Source organism: Oculina patagonica, chromosome 7, assembly GCF_052425735.1.
Source record: "Oculina patagonica isolate OP01 chromosome 7, crgOcupat, whole genome shotgun sequence".
NCBI classification, from domain to species: Eukaryota; Metazoa; Cnidaria; class Anthozoa; order Scleractinia; family Oculinidae; genus Oculina; species Oculina patagonica.
Window position 1 is genome coordinate 522,525 of NC_135764.1, and position 25,317 is coordinate 547,841.

A 25,317-nucleotide genomic window follows, 5' to 3' on the forward strand; every position below is an offset into this window, starting at 1 on the left:
TAAATGTTTAATGATATTTATTAATAAAATACAGATTTCTTTACTTGGTTCACATTCATTTAACAACGATACAGATTTCGTATTGTGCTCGGACACTTTTCTGGAGTTTTACAAGGTTGTTTTTCAGATTAAACTAAGTCGTACCAAAGAGCTCACTTTACCCTCTTATGGAAATTAAACAGAAAACCCAGAAACCTAGCGAGACAATTTCAAATCATTTTATAATTTTGCTTCCATCTGTTGGCTGCGAGCGCTAGTGAGAGCTAAGAAATCCCAAGACTCTTGAGCTTTGATAACAGAACTTCGTTCTTATGACATTCCTGCAAAAAAATGACACGACAGTTAGGAGGGATAATTTATTTCTTTTAAATGTAGTAGCAAAACTTTAACCTTAGGGAAACTCGTAAAACGTTCAGTAATCAATCAGAGAAAAGATGTTATCGTTCTGTCCAATCACGTGCAAAGCCAATACCGATCGTGATTGGCTCTCACGCGAATTTCCTGCGCTTTAGATTGGTTCTTGCCCACTTCCCAGAGAGAACTTGTTATTTTTTATTGGCCAAATAATTTGATGGAAAAATTAAAAAGAAGGGGAGAAATTTAAGTGGTAAATAAAAGTAGTTTTACTATAATTGGGCGCGGGCTTCCCTTGATCGGAACTCGCAATCTACTATACAGGGGTCCATGAAAGTCAGTTTGAAAATAATAAGCAAACAAAATATAAACTAACCTCAGTGAAATCTTTGACTGTTTTAAAATACAATCTCTCTTGTTCAACTACGTCAAGGTACTTTTGGTTCAAGGTGTCTCTACGCTGTTTCTCAACAGCTTTCTTCTTCTCGATCTGAAACAAAGGCAAGTCACTTAGGATTATGTTTGTAACGCAACTTTCACAACATACAACTTTTGACACAATAAGTATCTCGTGTTAGAATACGTTGCATTAAAACGAAAGTGTTGCGAGACAAGTTAAAGTACACATTAGATCTACACCGGAACTAAATTGATTCCCAGCCGCTCGTACCCTTTCTTTATTGTCCACAATTCCTCTGACAATACTGTCAAACTGCTTCAGGAACTGTTCTTTGTTTGCGGGAGATGACATTGCTCTAAAAAAGAAACCACATAAAAACCATATATTTCTTTGGCTCCTTTAAAATTACATGTAGTGGACTATATCTGACTGAAGTGTGTTTTGGTGAGCTTTTATCAGTGAGGACACCTTGGGATGTTTATCATGAAGACAAGACATATCTCGTTCCGTGTTCTTGATGTCGCCATATAATGTTGTCGGTCATGTAAGGCCTTTTATTGTCAAATAGTATGTCAAACAGACTTCTCGCTGTGAATTTCTATACTAAGCTATTTCTATACTAAGCTCATACAGTCGGATTAAAAAAAAAAAAGAAAACATTCTTACTGTTCAAAGTTGTCATGGATGGAGTTCAGCAAGTTAACCTGAACAAAAAAGATAAACAAACAATTAAGATTCTTGTTAACTCCTCAATTAACGGTAATTTTGCCATTTTTGCAGGGTTGATAACCCTGCTGTTCTTGAAGCTTGATTTAGACTGTCCACAGCCTCTCGATTTTTCAACGCAAAAAAGCAAACGAAGCGAGCGCGAAGCGCGAGCACGCGGGGGGAGGGGGGCGGGAAACGAGCGAAGCGAGCGAAGGAAAAATATTTTTTTCGCTCCCCGCCCCCCACCCTCTTGCTTCTTCCGTTTTGCGCTGGCGTCCAGTTCTCTCGCCGTTCTCGCCGCGCGCTCATCGATCGAAAAACACGAAAAAATAGAGGGCTGTGGACAGTCTAAGCTTGATTAAGTGCATGTCATGCGATCACAAATTAATCTTGACAGGTCATATTCGTCACGAACTGGTCAATGATGGATGCTTACCAAGAAATAGCCTCCCGCGCAGTCGTTTTCAGGGACGATAGTGTCACTGTGGAGGAGTGAAACACGATCGCCCCTAAAAACGACTGCATGGGAGGCTAACCAAGAAACTGAGAGAAGAAAAAGAGAAGGAAGTGTAGAATGGCATGACGACAACAACAGGAGGTGACTTGATATGACTTACCTCTTTTCCTAAATATAATTTGGTATCATCTAAGGTGTTGTAAAGAGTGAAGAACTGTTTGGTTTCTTTATGAGTTCCAGCCACTAAAAAATAAAACAAGTTGATGATTTTCTTTATAAAATGTTCAAGAAATGGCCCGCGCTCAAACTCGTTACGTAGGCCGCGTGCATAAGAACTCGATTACACACCCGCGTGATTTAAGCCACGTGCTTTACCGAGCTGTCATAAACTCGAACTGACCAAACGCAACGAGCGAAATTACTTGAACATTTCATGTGTGTTATACGCTAGCAATTTGTGATACCCAAGAAAATATGACTTTTACACTCTAATAAATACAACACTTCTCCCCATAACACGTTATTCCACTATTTATTTATTACGATTACTCCATACACTAATATCCTTTTTACGCCGACTCGGGCGTTGGATGACTTGCTGTGCTCTTCATCAAAGTATAAAGACATATTGAAACAGTGGTTTTGTACAGAGCGTTTATTGCTACAAACCATGATTGTACAGTTCCACAAATCTTCTCTGGTACTGAGTGAGCTCTGCACGAGATGGAACCTCGTCAATCTTCCTTTGAAGTGCGGAAATTTCACGGTTCTTCCGAGCCTGGCGAACACAAACGGCGCACACATTAGAACAGAACAGTTGAGTGACGTATTCAGAGAATTCACATGATCCCATAACAGCCCTACTTTTCAGCGAATTTTTCAAACAAAATGAACAATCCTTTTATGGTGCCGTGCTGGTGTGACGTAATTTTCAGAGTAATCACAAGTGCTTGCGCAAGTTTTGATTGGATAAAAGCAATCGGAAGGTCTTCGTTTTTTTTTCGTTTGGCTCAAAAAGTACTGAGTACATTATTAAACATAACAAATTCAAACATTACCAGTAGAAGTCTGATTTTCTCTAACTTCGCTTTATCTGCTTCGTATTGTTTACCGATCAGCTCTAACCTCTCCTGAAAAAAAAAAAGCCAGGTAACAAATTCAAATAAATTTGCACTACTGAATTCTCAAAATTGGCGTGATAAAAAAGTAACACATTTAAGACTTTTTGAATTGTTTAACGTTACCTTCTCATCGCTGTCATCTTCAGATCCTTGAACTTTAAGCTTTTCTAAATTCTCTTGCAAACGAGTCATTTCCTCCTGTAAAGGAAACAGAATCTCTCAAAATGCCAATAGAGTAAAATTTATTTTTGCAGAAATTCATAGCTCAACTTCAACTTTTAACTCAACGTTTATTTTTCCTTGCCCCCGATATTAGTAACAAAACTAATTGAGGCGGGAGGGGGGGGGGGAAAGAGATAAAATAAAAACAAGAGATTCACACACAATTATACAATAGGGAAAAAAAAGACTTGAAAACTCCATGAGCGGAAAGCATGAGGGGTGGGGGCTGGGGCTAGCGAAGTGAGCGAAAGAAAACACCCTCGCAATGACCCCTCGCGCCTCCCGTTTTGCGCTGGTGTCCAGTTCCCCCCGATTATTTTTTTGCCGCTCAACGATCGAAGAAAAACAAGAGAAAATAACGGGCTTTGAACAGTCTACCATTATACATTAACAGCAACACATTCAAGTACTATATTATATTATATATGTAAAATTTTGAGATCAATAAAGTTTATAGAGTTTATATCTCGTTTTTACCTTGCAGTGTGCCCTGAATTGCTGTTCTTGTTTCTTCAGATTTTCATTCATGGCCACAATGGAACGAAGCTTTTGAAGAATGCTAAAAAAAAAACATCCTCTAAGGCCGGGTTGTTTAAAAACTCGATAACACTATTCAGTGGATAAGTGTTGACAAAACAAACTACCCTTACAAACTACCCTGTCCACTAGATGGTGATTTATCAAGTGAAAGGCGTCATCCATCTTTTGAGAAACCAGGGCAACATAAATCACTATCCACTGGAAAAGTGTTAAAATAGTGTGGGGATAGTGTTATCCATCCGTTGAACTGCCTGCCTATTTCCTCTACTTTACACAGAAAAGGGTCAACGTCCATTTCCTTGTGAAGCAAAGGAAAAATAGGAGACAACTGCACACAGACTAAACAACTAAGGCTTGCAACGTATTATGTAACCACTTGTAAAAAAGTCAAAGAAAACAAGCTACCATCATGAAAACCGCAACACTCTTGTTGCCCCTCCCCCACCCTCTCCCTCAAAATCTTTCCACAGTACTGAAGTTGTTACAGAAATTAAGAATACTATTGAACATTAATGTTTTAGATACCTGGCATTTTCTCCGCTCTCCATTTGATTAAACTTGTCCATTTCCTCACTGATTCTTTCTCCACGAGCTTCAGCCTAAAAATAAATCAAACCTTTACCAAACAAGAGCATCACCATCAGTTTATTTTCCCTGTGTGGGGAATAGGGCTGGGTCAAATATAGCCTTCAAACAGGCTTCCAAGTGGAGGAGGGCGAAATAGTTTGGTGGGCAAAGGGAGCCGAGAAGGGCCTGGGGAAGAAAGAAACACGGAAGAAACCTCTCCCTCCCCCCCCCTCCTTTCTCTTCCCACTTTCTTTTCGCCCCTTCCTCGACCAGAGAACCTGTTCACAGGCTAGGTCAAATATGGAGATACCTGTGTTGTAATCAAATTTTGCACTTACTAACAAGTTTACAGATGTGGTATTGTTCAGGTTTAAAAAAAGAAGTTGTAATGTTCATTGTTGTAAAAACATGAATTCTCTCTTGTCTCACCTGTGACAGTTGCTCCTCAGCCTCAGACAAGGTTTCTTGAAGTTTGTTATGCTTCTCTTGTACCTGTCAAAAAGACAAATAAAGAAGGAATGCTTGATCATAGTTTAAACATTTACTACAAAAATGTTACTGGTAGTTGAAAAGCAAATATATTGTATCTGGGTTGTGATTTGATTGAAACCAGCTTACTTGTTCTAGTTTCTTCTCCTGCACAGCAATTTGTTTCTCAAGTGAAGCCACCATTCTCTTGTGAGTTTGTAGTCCTCCCATCCGCTCACCTCGAGCCTCCATGTCCTCCTGTAACTCTGCTTGCTATGAAGACACAAAAATTTGTCCTCATACCCTCCTCATATATTAGACATCACATAATTTACATACATTTTTATGCATGTGTAACACAAAAATCTATGTGCTTTTAATGCAGTGCTTCCAATTTTGAGTGAATGTGTATGATCCGACAAATGCATCCAAGAACACAATGCAGTGACCTCGGCCAGGGCTCCGGGGGGGGGGGGGGGGGAGTATATTTTTTTTGGGGGGGGGCGCCGGTCTTTTTTTGAACCCAGACCATTCAATCCAGAGTCCAGTGCACTAACCATAAGAACACTCAACCCTCCAAGTTTACTTTCATTTTCCTTAGTGGCCATTTGGCCACCAACTACTCAAGTTTTGGTCAGCAGTGAAAAATTTTAGTCAAGGCCCTTTAAATTAAGCTGATGCTTTCAATCATTCCTCTCAATTTTAGTCGCCAGGCTGGCGACCTTGGTTCAAATTTAGTCGCCATGGCGACTAAAATGGTCTTAACTTGGAGGGTTGACACTGCGCCCCCACTGTTTTCACTCCAGCCAAATTCAATGATACTTCATAGCCTCAGGCAAAACAACTTCACAGCCAATCCTAGTGGGTGTTATAATGAGCACAGTTTTCCAGTGTACATACCCTTTCAGCGTACTCAGAGGCAATCTGTGAGATTTCCTCAGACTGTAGCCCTACAATGGAGCCTACAGTGCTTGATGAAAGAGCACCCTGAAACAAATAGTTTTATGAGTTTTAGAAGTTTGAAAATTGACATTAACTTTACAGAAAAGATTTGCCATCTATCTTAACTGCTTCACTCATACCTCTTTTCCTTCCATAACAGCCATTCCCTTCAGCAATGATTTCAGACGTTTCTATAATAAAGAAAGATCATGTGTTTTTACTGTACTTCAGCTTGGAACAGTTTGTTCTTTTAGTCACAGTATAATTTTATTAGTACATTTTTTATGTGCCTGCACCTACTGGGATACATCACATTTTAGCACAAGCAACATGATATTTTTATAAACAAAAAAGTGATAATAATATTGTGACTCATGCTGCTGAATTCTTGTCCTGAATCAACTTCATGAAAGGAGTAAAACCTCAGTTGCTGTCTTTCTTCTACAGTAAGATCACATCACATCATTCTGCTTACTAGTCTGAATGTCAGTCATTGTTTGCTGTTACCCGATGTTTGGCAAGGAGGGTTGCAGATGGAATAAATTATTACAACTGGGGCAAATTTTCACTGCTCCTACCAAAGCATTAGAAGATTTCGGTTAATTTGTTAAGCCAGGTAGCTTCCCTTGTTGAGCTTTTGACCTGAGACAAACCCTCTTAACTGAAACACTGGTTTGGGACGAGGGAGAAGAAAACTCTGGTTACATACTATCTTGCATCTGTGCTCCAGCTTCCCTCTACACCATCCCAGAGCAGAATGTTGTGCCATGATTTTTATAAACATGAAAAACTTAGATTTCATCCCTTACTCCTACTGACCTGTTCAACTACGTACTCATCTTCTTCACCAGTGGATGCCGTCCTCATTCTTCCAGGGACAGCGGCTGCTGCTTTCTTCTTCTCCGCTTGCTCCTTCTCCTAATCAAACCAAATCAAAGCACACCCAAAGGACAAGCTATCAATGGGTTTCTGTTCAAAATCTTTATTTCTCAATGCACACGACTAAATTCTCAGAATTCACTTTAACACTGAGTTACTCACCTTATCTCTTTGCTCCTTGCTAAAACCATACTGCCTGTATTGAAAACACAACAGTGCTAAGTTAATTGGTAACTAGTGTAATATTGTTAAGGAATACAAAAAAAGTTGAATCACTTTATTTAACCCTTCACTCCCAAGAGTGACATATGGCACAAGATGCCATTATATGCTCAATATTTGGACAGATCTGCCTTTTAAAAGCATAGAATCATTCCTCCTTATATATAAGACCTGATTAACCACCTCTACAACTTTGCAACTTTTCCCTCTTAAATTACTTTTAAGGTCAAGTTCATATCCGACATTAACTTCCCAATGGAAATTGAACCCATGACCTCCCAAACATCAAGCAGGCACTATTCAGTACTATTCACTGAGATATGGAGAGACTCATGGGGAGCAAGGCCATTTACTATGTTCATATGTGACACATGTCCTGCATACTGCTACATGTAGGATCAGCAATGTTGATAGTGTACTGTATGATGATAAATAAAGAAAGATCAATGAATTTTATGCTTGGTATTGAAATGAAAAAGATGAAATGTTCAACGGACACTTGTTAAAATCCCAACTGGTAAGAAGCTGACCATTTGGAAGGCAGGCTTTTAGCCAGGTGGGAGTCCAGGAGTCCCATGGACAGCCACTTTTCAGAGAAAATTAATATGAATAACCGAATACAGAGGTTTGGTTAGCAATTTTAAAGTCTTTGGATACCTTTGCACTCATAACTGCAAAAAAACACCTTGCATGCTCTTCTAGGCCCTCCTATGGGGGCAAAGTCAGGCCTTATATTAATTTTTGACTCCACCTTTTTATGAGTGGAGGGGTTGAATTTGGGGACAATGAACACAAAACCGTTATGTCATGAAAAGGAACATTTGAGCCAGGGACCTTCACATTTCAGCAGTTTACCAGAACATGTTTCAACTTGATTACTATTCAACAAATTCGCGCGCTGCCCATATATTGTCAAAATGTTAACATATCTGTCATCTGTACATAACAGATATTCTGCGATATTAGGTTGCGAAGATTCGTCCGAATTCTGTAAGGCGCTGCATAATTAAAGTTTTCTTTCTGCAGAATGTGCTCGTTGACAATTTGTTGAATAATAAAACAATATTATCCTGCTCAATCTTGCGGAATATCGTCAGATTTTAGCCAACTCGGCCTAAGGCCTCATCGGCTAAGTATCAGGCGATATTCCGCACGATTTTGTAGAAAAATTGTTAATTATAATTGTACATCCATGTGACTGTACTCACCAGCCATACTCAAGAAGTGTTTGCCTCACTTGTGTTTCTTCATCAGTTTGTGTCATGGACTCCGGTTTGCGATATCTTCTACGTGGCTTGTATGTTTCCTGTAATGTAAAATTAATGTTTACTTACTGATGTGAAGTCCTGCTGCCAATCTGTGAACATTAAACAAGTTTAATGCCAGATGAACAATGCAACCAATATTATTCAGACTTTCATCAAAGTAAAGTATATGTTAGGTCTACAGTGTATATCAAGGATGTGCTCTAAGAAAAATTACAAGGAGCCCAAAGGTTCCAAACTATGAGATCCAGGGTGCCCAGCATAAAGCTTATATGAAAGAAATAAGATTATCTGGTTGCCCAAAGACAAATGTTAGTCGCCTGAGGCACCCGGGCACCCTTAGAGCACAGCCCTGTTTATACCCTTTAAAAGGCCATCTGCATAGTAACATGTATGCTGATAATTCATTCAGTTTATAAGTGAATCGTTTTCTAATAATTATTCAAAATTCAACCAACCTTGAGATCTTTCATTCCACTTACACACTTTGGTTTCTTTGCAATAAATTCAAGGTCCTGAAAAGAAAACAGTAAAATGAAAACAATACTTAGTTTAGAAAAACAGAGTTCTGAGAGGCGTTAAACTTCAAGTTTATCACACAAAACCAAATAAATGTCCACTAATCGACTAACAGATGCCAACAACAAATCAATGGAGACATCCTTAACAGCTGCAAACTCTTGTATAATAATTTAACTCATCCCCAATAGCTTAGGAAAGCTTGGACTTGAGTTTGAGCTTGGAAAAGGATTTGGAAAGCACTGCAAGCAGGCTAAGCAAGTGACCCATTGCAAATAAATGCAAGCAAGTAACTGCGTCAACAGGTCGCGATGTGCCCCTGCTAACTCATGCAGCTGCCCCAAGCTGCCCATGGAGGATGACCGCTGACCTGCATTGTCTTAAGATTACCGTAACTTCACCTAAATAATATTTAGCCACATAGATTATCAAAAGTAATAATTTATTAAGGTGTAACACAGCCAATGTACAGTGCATGTACAATGAACTTGTACCTGTGGTGTGGAGTGAAACTTGTTGAACTGTGAAACAGAAAACTCTCGAATGTAATCTCCCATTTCTTCTTTTCTCTCAATTGCTTTCTTCACCAGCCACTGAAAGCAAAAGATTACATTTAAAACATTGACTTCTTAAAAGTTAGATTGATGCTCTTGGCAAGTTTTGTCCTATATCACTCTGTCATGGAAATAATAATCAGTTATCTATTTCAATCACTTGCTTGTTCATCCATTTTATTCATTTTTTTTTTCATCTGACAGTGTTTGTTTCTTCATTCTGTCCATCTGTGCATCCAGCCTTCCATTCATCCATTTGTCTGTATGTGCAGCCATCCATCTATGCGTCCGTTTGTGCTTACATCTATCAGTCTATCTGTGTGTCTGTCCATGTATTTGTCCATATGTCCCTTTGCGTGTGCATCGTGCATCAGGCCAACCGTAAATTGGTTCCTCAAAGACCCTTTCTTTATTCATTGCCTGGCCATCTGCCCAGCTGTCCTATCGTTCCTTCATTCTTTTATTCACCCAGTCCTTTATTTATTTGTTTGTTTGTTCAATCACAAATATTCTGTTGATTTATTTGTTAATTGGTTCATTCAACCAGTAAAGATATCATTTAATTATTCATTTCATATCAGACATGCAACATATATAAGTGCTCTTGTGTACAAATCATGTACTTTCCAATACATGTACAAAGAACTAAATTAGTGACTTGTTTTCCACTTACTATTCTTCTTGTTAATCCTGTGCTTTGTGCTTCTCACCCAACTAACCAAATGCCTGTAGCAGGCTAAGCTCATTTTAAATCTATCATCTCATTCTCATGTTTGGCAATGTTATACATTAACAAACAGAACACTTCTATACAGTAAATCTCAAAACAATTTTTGAAAATGTTCTTATCCACTGGAAGTAAGAAACATGTTCCCCAGCCTTTAAACACCAAAGAGATGAACAATGAAGAACAATCTGTTACCTGTATCACTGGGAAAATGTTGATGAAATCCAAACCTTGAATCTGATGAGGCTCGAGACGGTGAGGACATTTCATACGTGGAAGAACTGCAACAATCTTCTCTGTCAAAGCTCTGGAAAAATATCATGTAATCCAATTCAGGAGCCCTTCCTAGACACTCTCCTAACTAGGGGGAGTAGATACATGTAAACTTTACACTCAGTAGTTATATACTTTTTAAACTCTAAACATATATTATAGGGATATTACCAATGAAACGACCCAATTTCCAAGCACTGAAAGACTATATGGTTTTATCAATACCCAATAGCTATACTTACATCTTTTGCCCAATAGTTGAATTTTCTTGGAACAGCAGATCAACATCAATGTCAAAATCACAGACTGAGATACACCATGTCATACCACCAACAACCTTGAAATTAAACAAAAACAGAATAAAAGATTAACACCATACTGGAAAAGAAGGACATACAAGTAGTACAGTGAGGTGTATGATGGCTTTTAAAAGTATTATTGCAGTAACCAGGTTAGCTCAGTCAGAGCAATAACAACTCTTTCTCAAAGTTTATTTTTTTCCTTAGTAGCCATTTGGTAGACCACAAGCAGTCCCTATTTTTTCGCAGTCTGTCGAGCTTGAAGCAAATTTCTTTTTTCGAAGAGTCTGTCGAGCTTGAAGCAAAAAAAATGAATGCGTGGGGGGAGGAGGCGGGGGCGAGGCGAGAAGCGAAAAAAAATATTTTTTTCGCTTTTCCCCTTGCCCTGCCACCTCCCCCCGCGCAGTAATTTATTTTTTCGCTTAACACTCGACAGACTCTGCAAACATTTTTTTTGTTTAACACTCAATAGACTCTGCAAAAAAATGGGGACTGCTCGTAGTCTAGTCTGAAATTCAGCTGTCCTCTCGGGGTTGGGTCGAGAGGACGGCTGAATTTCAGACTACTCGTAGTCTACCATTTGGCCACCGACTGCTCAAGTTTGGTTGCCAGTGAAAAATTTCAGTCACTAAATTAAGCTCACAGTTTCAATACTTCTTCTCAATTTCAGTCGCCAGGCTGGCAACTTTGGTTCCAATTTAGTCATCAGCTCCAAAATTTTAGTTTCCATGGCGACTAAAATGATCTTAACTTGAAGGATCGAATAGACTTAAAGCAATACAAGTAGCTTGACTGTTTATTTTTTATGACAGACCTTATCAAATGGTGATAGGCCTTTGATTCTTGCCCTGAAATATCCTGCAGCCAGAAGAAGCTCAATGGTTTCAGCCATTTTAACATTTTGCTCCTCATCTTCACGGGTTTCAACCTTCAGAGACAAAATAACATTATATGTTGTATTTTAAAATTATTTTCAGGTCAGAATGATTCTAAAATTAACTAGCCTGATTTGTATTTTTCTTTGTTCCAGATTTATTACCATAATCTTGAACAACAACAACAACACTAATAGGTATTAGTAGAACTCCGCTGTGTTCTATTGGAAATCCGCGAATCTGATTGGTTCTCTCACTGTTTTCTATTCGCCGATAGAAAACAGTCGCGCGCACGTAGTATTTTTTTAGCGGTAAATTTTCTTGTTTTTTGTCTTCAAAGTGCACAATATTGTAGGTTTTGGACTGCAATCCTTTAGAGTATCTACTAAAACAATTAGACTACTCGCCTTCGTTTTCTATGAGCGATAGTCAACTCGGCTGCGCCTCGTTGACTATTTGCTCATAGAAAACTCGGGCTCGTAGTCTAATTGTTAAATAGCAATTGGACTGAGTGGAGTACAATTCAATTGGGCGAGTTATTTCAAAATGGGCTGAGCATGCAGTGCGAGGTAGATATGAAATTACGAACATGCATGATTACTCTCTGAATTGTATGACACCAGGTGCAATTACTAAGTAATCATATCTATAACAAATTTTGAGGTAAGGAAGTTTTTGAAATATTTTTGCAAAAACACAGCAGGAAAACAAAAAGAAAGAACCCATTTAAATGCATATGATTGATGCGCGGATGATGTAGGTGTCCAATTACAGATACCATCCAATTAGAAGTTGTTGAAATTGAACAACTTCAAATTGGATACCTGTAATTAGACACCCACGTGATAGAGTGCCAATAACACGACAAAAAGATGCGCGCAGAGCCAATTAAAATTGAGAATTTTGTTAATATAATTAAAATAATAATTACAATAACAATAATTGTCGTTAATAGGAGAGTTACAACCCATCAAGGCTATATAATTGTACTTGTCCTCAAGTGCTGAGGGCTAGGGGTATTGTTCCTGTTGTTTGTCCTATTGTTTTCTCGAAGAGTAGCAAGCCACTCATGAGAGACCTTGTGATTGAAGAGAGGATACACCCACTAACTCACAATCGCTTCAGTTCACGTACGTACGAACTAATGCGTCTTCCGCCGAAAACTGAAGGAAACAATTGCGGTATCCGATCGCTGTCAATACAAGTATTTACAAGTAAATTTAAATGCGTGGGCGAACTTTTAGTAAGAGTGTTTGCATCTCTTAGTCACCGGAAATACCAAAACACCTCCTACTTTCCCTCAGAAACAACTTCTCGGAAACTCAAAGATAAGGAAATATCTTCAGCAGTTTTAGGCAAACAACCTACTCATATGGATACAAACCTTCCTAACCCTTCCTTCTGCATCTACCTCTGGCTGTGAAAACTTCTCGCTGAAGGTTTTCACTCCGGCAAACCTCGAAGAATCGCGAGCCATCGCCGCCATTTTGAAATCTCCAATATACGCGAGCCCGCGATCATCCTTCACACGACCACGTGACGTCGAATGATTTACTTATCGCTGGGTACCTATCGCTGATGATTACAAATTTCTACCATCAAAATACAAACGAAAATATCAGGCAGTTTGTTTATCATTTTCAAGATCGATTGCCTTTCTTCCCAAGGATAGACCACTGTGACTTATGTGAGAGGGCTTCCTTCATCGTACGCCTCAATGTCAAGACGATTTCGGCCGACATCGCTTGGTTCTCAAAGCGGAATCTACAGCGTGCGAGGCTCAGAGTTAGCGCGGAGCGGGAACACGACTCCGAACAAAATACGCTGTGTCGTGGAACTGTTGGATGATTCGGAATTTGTCATTGATATTGATGTAAGTAAATTCCATTCGTTGTTAAATAGCTGAGAACTCGATGGAGATGTTCTGTTGTGTGTATAGGCGTGTGTGAATTGATTTAGCTTCATTCACCTTTCTCAAGGTGAGATGCAGTCGATAATGGTGTTCTCCCGCTAAGCAGCCGCTCTGTCAACCCTAGTATGTGTAGTACATCTGTTGTTTACCTCCTATACGCCCTTGTTTCAAGATACCTTTCCGACCTATTAACGAAACAAATAAATACTTTACCTACAAAATGGGACAGGTTTCTGTTTTGAAAATTTGCGCTAATTTTAAGTCATGATTCCAATTATACTCTTATTGAACTCTATTTAGAAGGTTGCTTGTCGGAACCCTGAGTGCGAATACAAAAGTATTTTTATCGACCTTGAAACACCTCCTTGCTGGTATTTTTTGATCGTATTCAATTAACCCGCGACCAATTTGCTAGATTTTAGTTTTACAGATTGCTCTAGGCTGGAAATCTCCCCATGTACAATAAAGTGATTCTCGCGATGACGTGGGGAAAAACCGCCAAAGCGATCCGGTTTGGTCAAACATCACATGGAATTAAAGAGATTTTGATCGAGTTAAATATGTTTATAAAGTAAACACAAGAATTAAGAAAAAGTTACATAGTTCTTGAAAAACATCTAACTTTAAATTACGCTTGGGAAGGCTTCAAAACTGTGCTTAGTATTTTTAATTTTTTACTTATCTTTCAAAAGATCTTGGAAAGTGAAGGAAGTCCGGGAATGCTTTTGACATTTAGGTTGTCAAGAGCGTTTTGCCATATTTTCACACCTTGAATTTGCTTTTTGATCTTTTATACAAATAAGAAATGGAAAACAATAGTTTCAAAAGAAATTAAGTTAAAATTTGTACTTTGACGTTCTGGCTTTTATTTCAACATGTTTGTCGATCCTGTTTTATATTCATGATCGCGACCTTCTGACGATTTCAAGCAGACATTATGTTATTTTGGTATCATGTTGCAGACATTTCTTGCAAGATACTGTCATGTGTTTTAGCTAAAATTGATTGATTACTAGTTATTGAAAAATTCAATTTTATACTAAATAATATTAAAATTTTGCTCTGAGTACATATTGTTCAATTACATCATTCTTTATTTGGGAAAATGTATTTTAATGAGAAACATTTTACAAATTATAAATATTTTAAGGCTGAATCAAGAATGTTCTTAAAGGGGATTTGCAATTTACTTTCATGGGCATTTTTGTTTGAGTAATGCAGCATATTTCGATTCAAGGTCACATTATTTTATCAATATATTTTTGGGTACATATTGTAACCTCAAAGATAATAACATGTATTTTCTTCTGTCATTTCAACAATAGATTTATAAATTTTTCTAACCTTTGTCTGTATTTATATACTCAAATGTCTGACATTAGTGAAAAATACGGTTGACATCGAGACTAAAGAATTCAAGAATATTAATATTGCATGTAATGTTACAAATGAAAACTGCATGATAGGTTTTTATGTGCTCCGTTACAAATTTAGAAAATCAAATCCTGTCCAATAGATATAGCCCAAAGAAAAGTTTCTTCTCTTTTTTGTGCTAGCTTGTATATTTAACTTGAAAAGGAACATAAAAGGTTTGACTCTATACAGCCAACTTGAACTGGGCCCCTTAGAATAAAGTTGACCGATCAAAACGCTCACTGAGAACAAAGGGTGGTGACTTTTTTTGCAAACAAACCAATAATGTTGAAGAATACAAACAGTAGTTCAACAACCAAAATTATTTGAAAACCCAACAAAGTTGCTGGAGATGTGAACCTCTCGGGAAACTTACAATTTTTTGATTGTTTAGTTTCGATCCTAAATTTTGGTTGTGTTTTCACTTGGCCGATTAACTAGCTGAACATTCTTTCTGGGTGTTTGTTTACAGACAGACATTATTTAGTTAAACGTGGCAACTGTTTTCACTGTGAAAATTTAAGCCGCTAACTCAGAAGATTCAAATTACAAAAGCGCGCAACAGTCAGAAAATACAGGAGACGAAGTGCTTTTAAAGACTTCTCGTGCAATATTTACGCGCAGGAGAAGGACTCTCTTTTATAGGATGCAGTAAACGTCTCTACAAATGAGGAGTATGCGAGGATATGCTGTTGATCCAGCAGCAAAACAACATTGAACAATCCTCGCCGAAAGCGCAAGACGCCGGCGCCGTGAAATAGGAAAGGTCTTGACCGACGAACTGGAAAATGTAACGGAGCTAGTGGAATTGTAAATCGAAAGAAACGGGAAAAATGTTTGAGCTCGTTTGCCGTTTAAAAAGTTTGGTTTTGCAAACTGAACCATGGGGAGAGCGTCTGGCAAATAATATTTGGCAGATCATTTGCAGGGATCTGTCACTGCACGCAATGCGATTGGCTGCGGTATTTGTCAGGACAAGTTAAACCATCTTGCGAGGTGGTATAACTCTGCATGAATTTCCTGTAGAAAAGGCGAGAAAACCCTCTGTTTTTCCTTGTGAAAACAGTTTGCATTTTTAACTCGCTTAACATTAGACAAAGTGTTTTCACTGTATTTCCGGACTTTTCCAACTTTATCTAGCTAAAATTGTCCTAGTGAAAACACAACATTTGAGAGCTTTTTGACAGTTTCAGTATTGCAGTCACAAAATAAGTTGTAAGCTAAATCTTTTGAGTAAATGTAATAAAATCATGATACTTTGTTGCAGATTAAAGGATCTGTAGAGCGTATACAATACAGAAATTTTGCAAATTCAGGGAAAACAGTCTTACATTTGCCTTCATTTGGTTACAAAATTTGTTGTACTGAGTAGTTGTCTGGATGCTTTAACGTCATTGGTCTGTTAACAAAAAAGATAGCCATCCATTGTCCTCTACTTCTTGCGATTTGTTTAGGTCGATATATTTTTAACAAGTACGCCATGTTTTTATTTTTTATTTTTTTATCAATAATTATTATTAGTAATATTACCGGTATTATTATTATTATTTCTGTCTTTGTTTATTTATTTAATAACTAATTGAATTTTTAGTAAAATTACATCCTGCTAACACTTCTGTGTCCGTATTTCTGTGTAGAAACACTCCAAGGGTGAAGTATTGCTAGAAGCTGTTTTTAAACATCTCGACTTACTGGAAAAACACTTCTTTGGTCTGCAGTATGTCGCTGACTCTCCCGATAACTTGGTTGGTAGTCCGTAATCTCTCAGTTACATGTATTTTAGAAGATCTTACAGTACAACTACAGTATTTCCAAGCAATTGTTGTGATTCAGTTACATTGTATATGCAATGGTCAGAATTTTGCAGTTTAACGTATGTGTACGATTAATTGCCTTTTCTCGTGTTATATTTCATAAACAGCAATGGCTCAGTCCTGAAAAGCAGATTAGGAAACAACTGAAACGTATGTAGCATCATTTAAACAACTTAATTCAGATTATTGTTTAGTCATTTATTATAATATATATTTTTATATATTTTTAAAAAAACTTATCTTTCTTAGCGATTTTTACTTCTTATTACTTTTAATGCACATTTTTAATTGTTAAAGATTTATACAGCTCATTTTAGCGAATTTTTATCGATTTAATTATATTGTGGTTTTAGTAATCTTAATTTTTTTTAACATTATTGTAAAGCACCTAGAGCAGGCCTGGATAGGTGCTTTATAAATATTTATTTATTATTATTATTATTATTATTATTTTAACAATAATCACATCTTTTATGTTTTGCAATAGGTGGCCCACCATACATATTTTATTTCAGAGTGAGGTTTTTTGCCTCAGATCCCTCGAAACTTTCTGAGGATGTTACAAGGTATGTATAATGTCGACACAAGTATATGTCAATAGAAATGTTCTTGCCAAATTTTTCTTTTTTCAAGTACAACTGGTGGTTTTTAACCTTGTCAGTTTGGCTTGATTTATACTAGAGACGGATGATCCGTCTGGAGGAACTTGCATTTTAATTAGGCAAGCATTTTTTAATTCTTTAGAGTGATAATTTATCTATGGGCAAAGAGACGGATCATCCGTCTGGACGAACTATCTGCATAGTTCATCTTGGAAGACGAACTATGCAGATACAGTAAAAACCCGCATATAAGAACAAGTGGATTAAGAACACCCAGGCCTGATTTTAGGAAATAAAGTACCATTTATATAAGAACACATTCAGCCTGAAAAATGAAAGTTGTTCTTAATGGAAAAATATCAAAGATCAACACTAGTTTTCATTGCACACATAATAGTTCCACCCCAATTACAGTACAGTATTGCCTTGATTTATCAATTTTATTAAAATTAAAATACAATTGTGTGCATATATATTGATTTCATCTATTGGTAGCCTAGTATGTTCCTTATTTTAAGAAACTTTTTTTAAGAACACTTACAGGCTGATTTTGCAGATTATAACCCTTTATATAAGAACCAAATCAGCCTGAACCGCCAAAATAGGTGTTCTTATACGCGGGTTTTTACTGTAGTTCGTCTGGACGGATGATCCGTCAAATACAAGTTTGTCCAGGGGATCATCTGTACTGCCACTAAACAGAACACGGCAATAAAACTGACAATTTTAATCAAGTGAAAATGAGTTTTTTTTAAATTTTCAGTTAGCAGTTTGATGATGTAGGATTGATGGTTCAAACATTTTGCGTTGAGTATAGTAATATTTATCATTATTTATAACAAACTATATGTGACATTAACTGTTGCTGTTATTTATTTAAAAATTTCAGATATCAGTTCTACCTTCAAATTAAACGAGACTTGTTGACTGGAAGGTAAATTTTGCCCCTTCAAGTTACTAATGTTAAACCATAACATAAATTTGTATCTAAAGCACAGTGGATTCGCGGCATAAAAATGTTATGGCCATGTCTTTACTACTCACAGACAGACACCTTGTTTTGATGACCAGTTAGTGATCAACCATAGATGCCAAAGAATATTTTAAACTTGTCTGTTTTACGTAATATGTTGTAGTATATTTATTTGTATTTTCCTTTTTTCTGGTGTATGGTAATATATGATAATGAAATATATAAAACAAAGGAAAGCACCAAATGGTATGAAGGGTAATATTGAACCACAACATTCACTTGCATGTACATGTACGAAATAGAGCAATTTTGTACATTTTGTAAAAACCAAAACCAATGAAAATAATCACTGGCCACTCAGAAATCACACAAACAATCCAGTGAACCAATCAAAACTCGAAGCAAGTACATGAAGCCAGTTTAAAGTGTGGGATAGCTTGTGTGAGTGAGTCACAATTAGTTTTGATTTTACTTCTGATTAGTTGGATTTAGATTAGAGTGGCATGAGTTTTTTTAAACCAATCACTTAGCATGCATAGTAATGCAAAACCAAAGCACATGCAAATTATTTTCAACACTCAAGTGAAAATTGTTCCTAATGAATCACTGGGTATTTGTTGTAGGTTACCATGCCTGTATGACACAGCAGCAGAGTTAGCTTCTTATGTGCTTCAGGGTTAGTGAATCTTCTCTTGCAACATTTGTGTTGTCAGTGGTGTTTCTGATTGTAGGTACATGTAAACAGGAGTTTTTAATAATAATGCACCTATCAATGTTAAGCCACTGGGGGTGGGGTTACGGGGGCATAGGCCGGGCATTTGAACCTAGCTGAGACTCTGTGGTTTTTCTATGAAAATGCTTTTTTTTTTTTTTTTTTTTCTTTTCTGTTCAAATGCCCAACTCCAGGGCATTTGTGGATGTCCAAAAGAGTCTTTATTGTTACTTTAACTTCAATAAAATGTTGTAAGAAAGGCCATTAAAACGGTCAAAAGTCCCCACCACGGGCAAACAATTGCTGTCAAATCCCCTGCCTATGCCCGGCCTCCCCCCAGCAGCTTAACATTGATAGGTGCATAATAATAATAATTAACATTTATATAGTGCAACTTCTATATAAATACGCAGTTGCGCTTTACAATGGGTGGTTGAGCTAAAATTAAGAATTAAAATAAAAACTAACTTTAGAAGTTCAAAACTATTTACATTCTTTAAAAACTGTGTACACTGTACATGTACTATCTAAAAACTAATTATTAATACTGAATAAAATCTGTACAGTACAAAACTAGGAGTCCTCTTAATTAACAGGTGTGCAGGGGGTCACAATAGAAATTTCAGCAGCTGTTGCTGCTATGTTTTTACCAGTAACAGGGAACTTCATGGCTAAAGGCCATGTACCTAGCTTGAATCTATCTACTGCAGCAGTGCTTTTACAGCCGTAACACTTCCAATTTTTTTGGGGGGGTAACACTCATGACAGGTGTTACGGGTTACAGGTTCAACTGAGAACCCTGGGTGTGGACATCCCTCACTATACAACTGTGCTGTATATATACTCTCATCAGCTTTCATGCACAGTACATCAAGTCTGACTCTTGCACTATTTCGAATATTGATCTCGTACGTACATTACAAACCAATAATTGGTTTGTAATTGTACGTACAAGATCAATATTTGTAATTATTACAAATATGGACTAGTTTACCTGAAATGAACCACTTTCCATGAGAAATGGAACTCATGCAATACATAAGTGCAGAAGCGATGACGTTTCACAATTTTGGCCTGGTCTTACATAATTTTCTGAGAAAATTTGTCAAGAAACTTAACGTAAATAAAAGTAGCTGACCCGTCTTGTGCGTGATAAAGACTGTTATCCAACTGCAGCTTACATGGGTTGTTAAACCTAAGAAGCAATGTTAGTGATTGTACAACTAGTAGTTAGGATCCCTCCCTGACGGAATTCAAGTAAATACGGTACCTTATTCTTACTAATTTTCGCTGAACGCTGAACTGAACAAGGGGGGGCGCTGGGAAATGCTGAACAAATGCTGCTAGAAAAGTGTTTGAAAACGACTGCTAGAGAAGCCACCAATCTGCTCACAGAGATGCTTGAATAGATGACCTCTTCGATGACCACTAGAACAGAAACACAAACACATTTCAAAATGAAGCTGCAACGAACCATGTTAGCCTGCACTTTAACAGGTGACCGCTGACCCAAAGCGCCTGCTAGCTCGTGGCAGGTAACTTAGTTAAACGACCCAGGTTAACTTTGTTACATGCCATTTAACTTATATAATAATTAAAATTATGAAGTCAGTTAATAAATTATCAGAGATAGAATTCCAGCCAAATGTGGTGCCTGTCCAGTTGACTGAAGTGTAACTTTGTTTGTTTGCAGGTGAAATTGGAGACTTTGATCCTAAGATCATGGTTGATTATTCCTACGTATCAGAGTTCCGATTTATACCAGACCAGGTTTGTACTGTTTCTTTGGATTTGAAGCTTAATTCCTACAACCGGTACATGTATTATACGGATGGCTCTGCAAGGGTGCAAGTAAATTAATTACAATTGTTAAGTTAACATTTCTTTTTATTTTAGTCAGAGGATTTTGAAGAAAGGGCCGCAGAATTTCACAAGCATCATGGGTAACAGAATTTATGGATAATTTGTATACAGGATATTTTTCAGTGACATGGAAGAAATATCCAATTAACATAATCACAATCATTTTGCAGAGGCCAAAGTCCAGCAGATGCTGAGTTCAATTTCCTTGAGGTAGCAAAAAACTTGGATTTGTACGGAGTTGACCTTCACTTCGCCAAGGTACGACTAACTTTACTTCTCCACATGCCAAAGGGGGGCATCAGGCATCTGCTGTTGTTTGTTGCCATCTAAGTATGCTCTTAGCCCTCCCTTTAGCTCACATCTAAACATGTACATCTTTTCAAGGTCCCTTTGCAAGCCACAATGCCAGCTGTATCCAGGCTGGGCTCACTTCTATTTGCTTTGTGGATTCTATTCCATGGCTTGACCTGCACTTTGGTGTTCAGCCTTTACATCATGCATGTACCTAGCATTGTCTTCCTTTGTTGAAAGATTTGGCTCCTACTCTGCCACTTCCTACATTAATGATCAGTGTCAGATTTGTAGAAAATGTATGGTAAATTAAAGAATAACTAAGGAGATTTGAGATCACAACCTTAGTATAGTTACACGTACATGTCGCCAAAATTGTTTTGTTTTGTTTCCAGGATCATGATGGGCTTGATCTTCATATTGGAATCTCCCCCCTTGGTTTGACTGTCTACCACAACAGATGTAAAATAAACTTCTTTCCTTGGTATGAAAACATCACATAATTACTGCATGTACATTTGTATTTCTCTTCCTTCGGGTGACTGTCATTACATGTATGTATTTAACATTAGGGGGGTAGGGGGTAGGCCCTGAAGAATATGCTGGTTATGGTTTGTAGAGATTTAAGATCTTGTTTTGGTAGCAATGGACAATTTTGGAATAATGCCTAGGGGTAAAAATCCACTTGGCAACCCTCCAAAGGTACCTTTTATGTAGCAGCTCCTCTCCCCTCCCTCCCTCCCTCCCCTCACACCCAGTATTTATGTAATGTGCTAGACAATTCTGTGGTACCCAGTAAGTTGTACTCATCTACATGTGCATAGAGATTCATTGTACAATAGCAAACAAGCTTATTAAATATTTATAGACATACCGAAAAGCATAGTTTTATTAGGTAACTTCATGATTAATGTTTCAGATGAGTCTAACAATGATAAATAAATTAATCAAACTTTATATAAAATGTTTCTGCTACCCAAAAAGTAATTCCTGGTTTTCAATTTGCAGGTCAAAAGTTGTTAAAGTTTGCTTTAAAAGAAAAAGATTTTTCGTTCAGATTAGACCTGACTGGGTAAGAATTATTTGCACATAATTTGACCCTTACTTTTATAAATTATTTAAATCATATAGCATAGTGCATCTAGCCCTTGTGTTCATTTCTTTAGTTTCAGGCTTCTGTTGATATCTTCATTATCCATATTTTCTCTTACCGGTATATATATATATTTTTTTTGCAGAATGAATGGACAGATAATGTGATTGGTTTCCACATGCCAACTTACAGAGCATGTAAAACACTGTGGAAAACATGTGTAGAGTATCACACATTCTATAGGTCAGTTTAAACAAAACGATACATAGCTTAATGAGCACCTCCCAGAGGGCAGACACCTCTTGTATGCGATCATAACCAGGACCTGGTTATGGTATTTAGCCAGGATTTGAAAAATGGGCATTCAAAGATTTCTATAAGGTCTGACTCCACCCTCCTAGAAGGGTCTGAGGACAACATTTTTAAAAGCATGTAAGGTGTATTTTCTGTTTTGAGATTTCTGTTTTCCATATTTGTTTACAAATATCTTTCAGTACAGCAATTCATTTAACCATGGTCCTAACCAGATACCAAGACTAGTAATTTAACAGTTTTCAGTATGCACAACATTTTTAATCTCCCCTAAGTGGTCATCTCCTAATTTTTTTGGATTTCTTTTGGTCCCAGCGGTGTCTGCTTATGGGAGGCTTAATGTATTAGGCACTGGGTGCCTCATAATTTATAAATCAGTAATTTTTAGCATTTTCAGTTCTCATAATTGTCGTTTATTTGTCTTGTTTAGGACTCACTTCCCAAAACCAAGCAACAGCAAAAGCACATTGGTCAGGATTGGCTCCAAATATAGATACAAGTAATGTTTACTTACAGTGCATTTTAAATATTAGAACATAATTGGAAGATGTTTTGAAAAATAGTTATTGATAACAACAGAGCTCTCAAGTTGATTTTCCGGAAAAGAGTGAGATTTTCGATGGCATAGCCGTCAATTGTGATGCCAGGCGTCACTTTCTTATGGGGGTCTGGGGGCAAGCCCCCAAGAAAATTTTGATAAATTGAAGTAGCTAAGACTTGTTTTCCTTTATTCTGAGCGGAAATGTGACCCTTTAAAAATCACTATTTAGATCCTAGCAATAGTCATTAAACCTACTGACTGGTGTAATGCTGGCTCTGCATGATAATTTTACACTGTTGGAAAAAGTTTGAAGCGAGTACAAAGGAAACAGGGACTAATTATATCAAGAAAAATATTTAATTCACGACAGTACTAACTAAAAGCAGCAATTTTCACCTCAAAATCAACTGTTTGAATCCGAAACCTTAAATGCATGAGAAATAGTTAAAGCGTGAGAGCGGATTGGGTTCGTTTGTATGAGTCTCACACTCAATGCATCAGGCTTGAGAGCTTTGTAGCAATATTTATTGAATTTTTGGTTTCAGGGGAAAAACAGAATATCAAGCTATAGAAGAAGGCAGAAGACAGCCAAGAACAGAGCCAAGGATTGTAAGGTACAACAACATGTACTGAAATCCAAGTACCGGTATCCTTTCTCCTTACTCATTTCCAAAACAATAGGTGACACAGTGGCCAAAATTTCTGTTATTAATAATGCTTAGTGCACTGGAATCTAAGGCTGCTTTCCATTTTCCCAAAATTTTCAGAAATTTAGGTCGGAAGTCAAATGGAAAGGTCTGTTTCAGTTTGGTCCGACCGGAATATTTGGGACCACCTCTGGAGGTTGCCCACTTGATGGGTTGCATCCGTTGGAACAAAATTGATTTATTTATTACGATTTACTCCATACAATACAAATACAATATGAATAATTAAGATAACTAACTAAAACAAACAAAAAGCTGTGGAGAAGGAGACAACCAAAAGTGCAATAGCACCATACTAGGGATGTCCCCACTTATTAAAATTTAAAATATATATATATACAAATATACAAATACAAATATACAAATATTCTTTTTGACTAATTATCCATAAGAAAACTTAAAACATTCCTTCTAAAAGTTGCAATACAATTTGCTTCTCTAATGTTATTAGGTAAACTATTCCATTCATTAACAATACAGTTAATCGTTTACTCCAACCCTTCCATCTTCATTTGTGCAATTTGGGGTAAAAGTTGCTACCATATTATTTCTAATTGCAGACTCTGACTTTCATTAGTTTCATTTCCCTTGTTTGAAGTGCTTGAAGTAGTAATTAATTAATCAATATTAATCATTTACTTGTAATGTTATAGGACTCTTAGCAGACGATACTCCAGAAGAAATGATGATGGTGAGACAAGACACATGTTTGATTTGTAATTTTATATAATATTGTTAGCCTAAAATCCTATACAAGCAAGTTTGGCGCACAATGTGCAATATAGTAAGCATGCTAGGAAGACTAAAACTAAACTGTGACATCACTGACTAAAAACACAACCTTCTATCTACCTGGATGCATCTTGAAATTGAACTAAATCTAACACAAATGTGCGTTTTACATGAATTTTGACCATATTTTGTAACTTTCTTCAGGTTCTCGGCGGAGAATTGATCTGGATCATGTGTTTGATAAGGATGACATGGTGTTTAATGACAAGACATCAGCTCTTAATTACTCGTCATCTGTGCCATCAAACTTTGACAAGTAAGCATCTTGTTTATTACTCTTTCAATAGACCATTTTCGTATTCACGGTATTGACTGGAAATAGCTTGCAATGGAGGCTTATGCGGGGGAATATCATTAAAAAGAGCTTCACGTAATTTGCTTTCTTAATTCTGTGTCATTAGAATAAATCACTCATTAGTTAGAAGCAAGAGCCTCGGAATTGCAGATGAGGTGCATATGAACAGACTAAAGCCTGCTCTTACACCGGAATTACAGGTAATTAAACTAATTTTTTTTTTTAAAAAAGTGAACAAATCTATTTACTTATTTTTTAATAAGCGAAAATATCTTGAAAATACCTTGTATTGTCCGTTTGTGATTTCCAGTCTTGACACTTTTGTCCAAACAAAGTCAGGTGCGGAGGTTTCAGAAGAGAGCAACTTATCAACTTATCACTATTAAGAGAGAGTAACTTATCATTATGAACATGGAAATTAAACATGTGAAGCGGTAAAGACAAAGCATGGCTTGAAATAAAGCAGTGAAAACCAGGTGCACGTCTGTTAAATAGACAAGTCAAATTTGTCATAGAGTATGACAGCACATGTCGTTTTGCTTTCTACTTCCGCGAAAACGCCAGAAATGCAGCACGGAATGATGTCTATAATAATAATAGTATAT

At 37.1% G+C, this 25,317-nt stretch overlaps 2 protein-coding genes across 2 annotated transcripts in view; one reads left to right on the plus strand and one right to left on the minus strand.

Moving 5' to 3' along the window:
- On the minus strand, nucleotides 1-12,932 carry LOC144659951 (coiled-coil domain-containing protein 93-like). The gene is made up of 23 exons (XM_078520483.1): nucleotides 12,777-12,932; nucleotides 11,332-11,445; nucleotides 10,461-10,555; nucleotides 10,141-10,252; nucleotides 9,159-9,257; nucleotides 8,604-8,660; nucleotides 8,089-8,186; nucleotides 6,821-6,854; nucleotides 6,599-6,697; nucleotides 5,920-5,970; nucleotides 5,738-5,824; nucleotides 4,988-5,110; nucleotides 4,799-4,861; nucleotides 4,328-4,401; nucleotides 3,740-3,821; nucleotides 3,164-3,238; nucleotides 2,978-3,049; nucleotides 2,589-2,697; nucleotides 2,080-2,162; nucleotides 1,421-1,458; nucleotides 1,025-1,109; nucleotides 731-844; nucleotides 1-320 (listed from the first exon to the last, which is right to left on the minus strand). The coding sequence occupies exons 1-23, from the start codon at nucleotides 12,876-12,878 to the stop codon at nucleotides 264-266; spliced, it is 1,923 nt and encodes a 640-aa protein (XP_078376609.1). The 5' UTR covers nucleotides 12,879-12,932; the 3' UTR covers nucleotides 1-263.
- The window catches only part of LOC144659950 (tyrosine-protein phosphatase non-receptor type 4-like), a 23,715-nt gene continuing 11,290 nt past the window's right edge, over nucleotides 12,893-25,317 (plus strand). Inside the window, exons 1-17 of the mRNA XM_078520482.1 lie at nucleotides 12,893-13,265; nucleotides 16,355-16,462; nucleotides 16,639-16,681; nucleotides 17,019-17,097; nucleotides 18,023-18,067; nucleotides 18,730-18,782; nucleotides 20,512-20,588; nucleotides 20,715-20,761; nucleotides 20,852-20,939; nucleotides 21,368-21,456; nucleotides 21,981-22,044; nucleotides 22,211-22,308; nucleotides 22,808-22,876; nucleotides 23,464-23,532; nucleotides 24,279-24,316; nucleotides 24,562-24,673; nucleotides 24,819-24,912. Of these exons, the coding sequence (XP_078376608.1) occupies nucleotides 13,110-13,265; nucleotides 16,355-16,462; nucleotides 16,639-16,681; nucleotides 17,019-17,097; nucleotides 18,023-18,067; nucleotides 18,730-18,782; nucleotides 20,512-20,588; nucleotides 20,715-20,761; nucleotides 20,852-20,939; nucleotides 21,368-21,456; nucleotides 21,981-22,044; nucleotides 22,211-22,308; nucleotides 22,808-22,876; nucleotides 23,464-23,532; nucleotides 24,279-24,316; nucleotides 24,562-24,673; nucleotides 24,819-24,912 (1,329 nt within the window). The 5' untranslated portion in view covers nucleotides 12,893-13,109. The remainder of the gene's footprint in view (nucleotides 13,266-16,354; nucleotides 16,463-16,638; nucleotides 16,682-17,018; nucleotides 17,098-18,022; nucleotides 18,068-18,729; nucleotides 18,783-20,511; nucleotides 20,589-20,714; nucleotides 20,762-20,851; nucleotides 20,940-21,367; nucleotides 21,457-21,980; nucleotides 22,045-22,210; nucleotides 22,309-22,807; nucleotides 22,877-23,463; nucleotides 23,533-24,278; nucleotides 24,317-24,561; nucleotides 24,674-24,818; nucleotides 24,913-25,317) is intronic.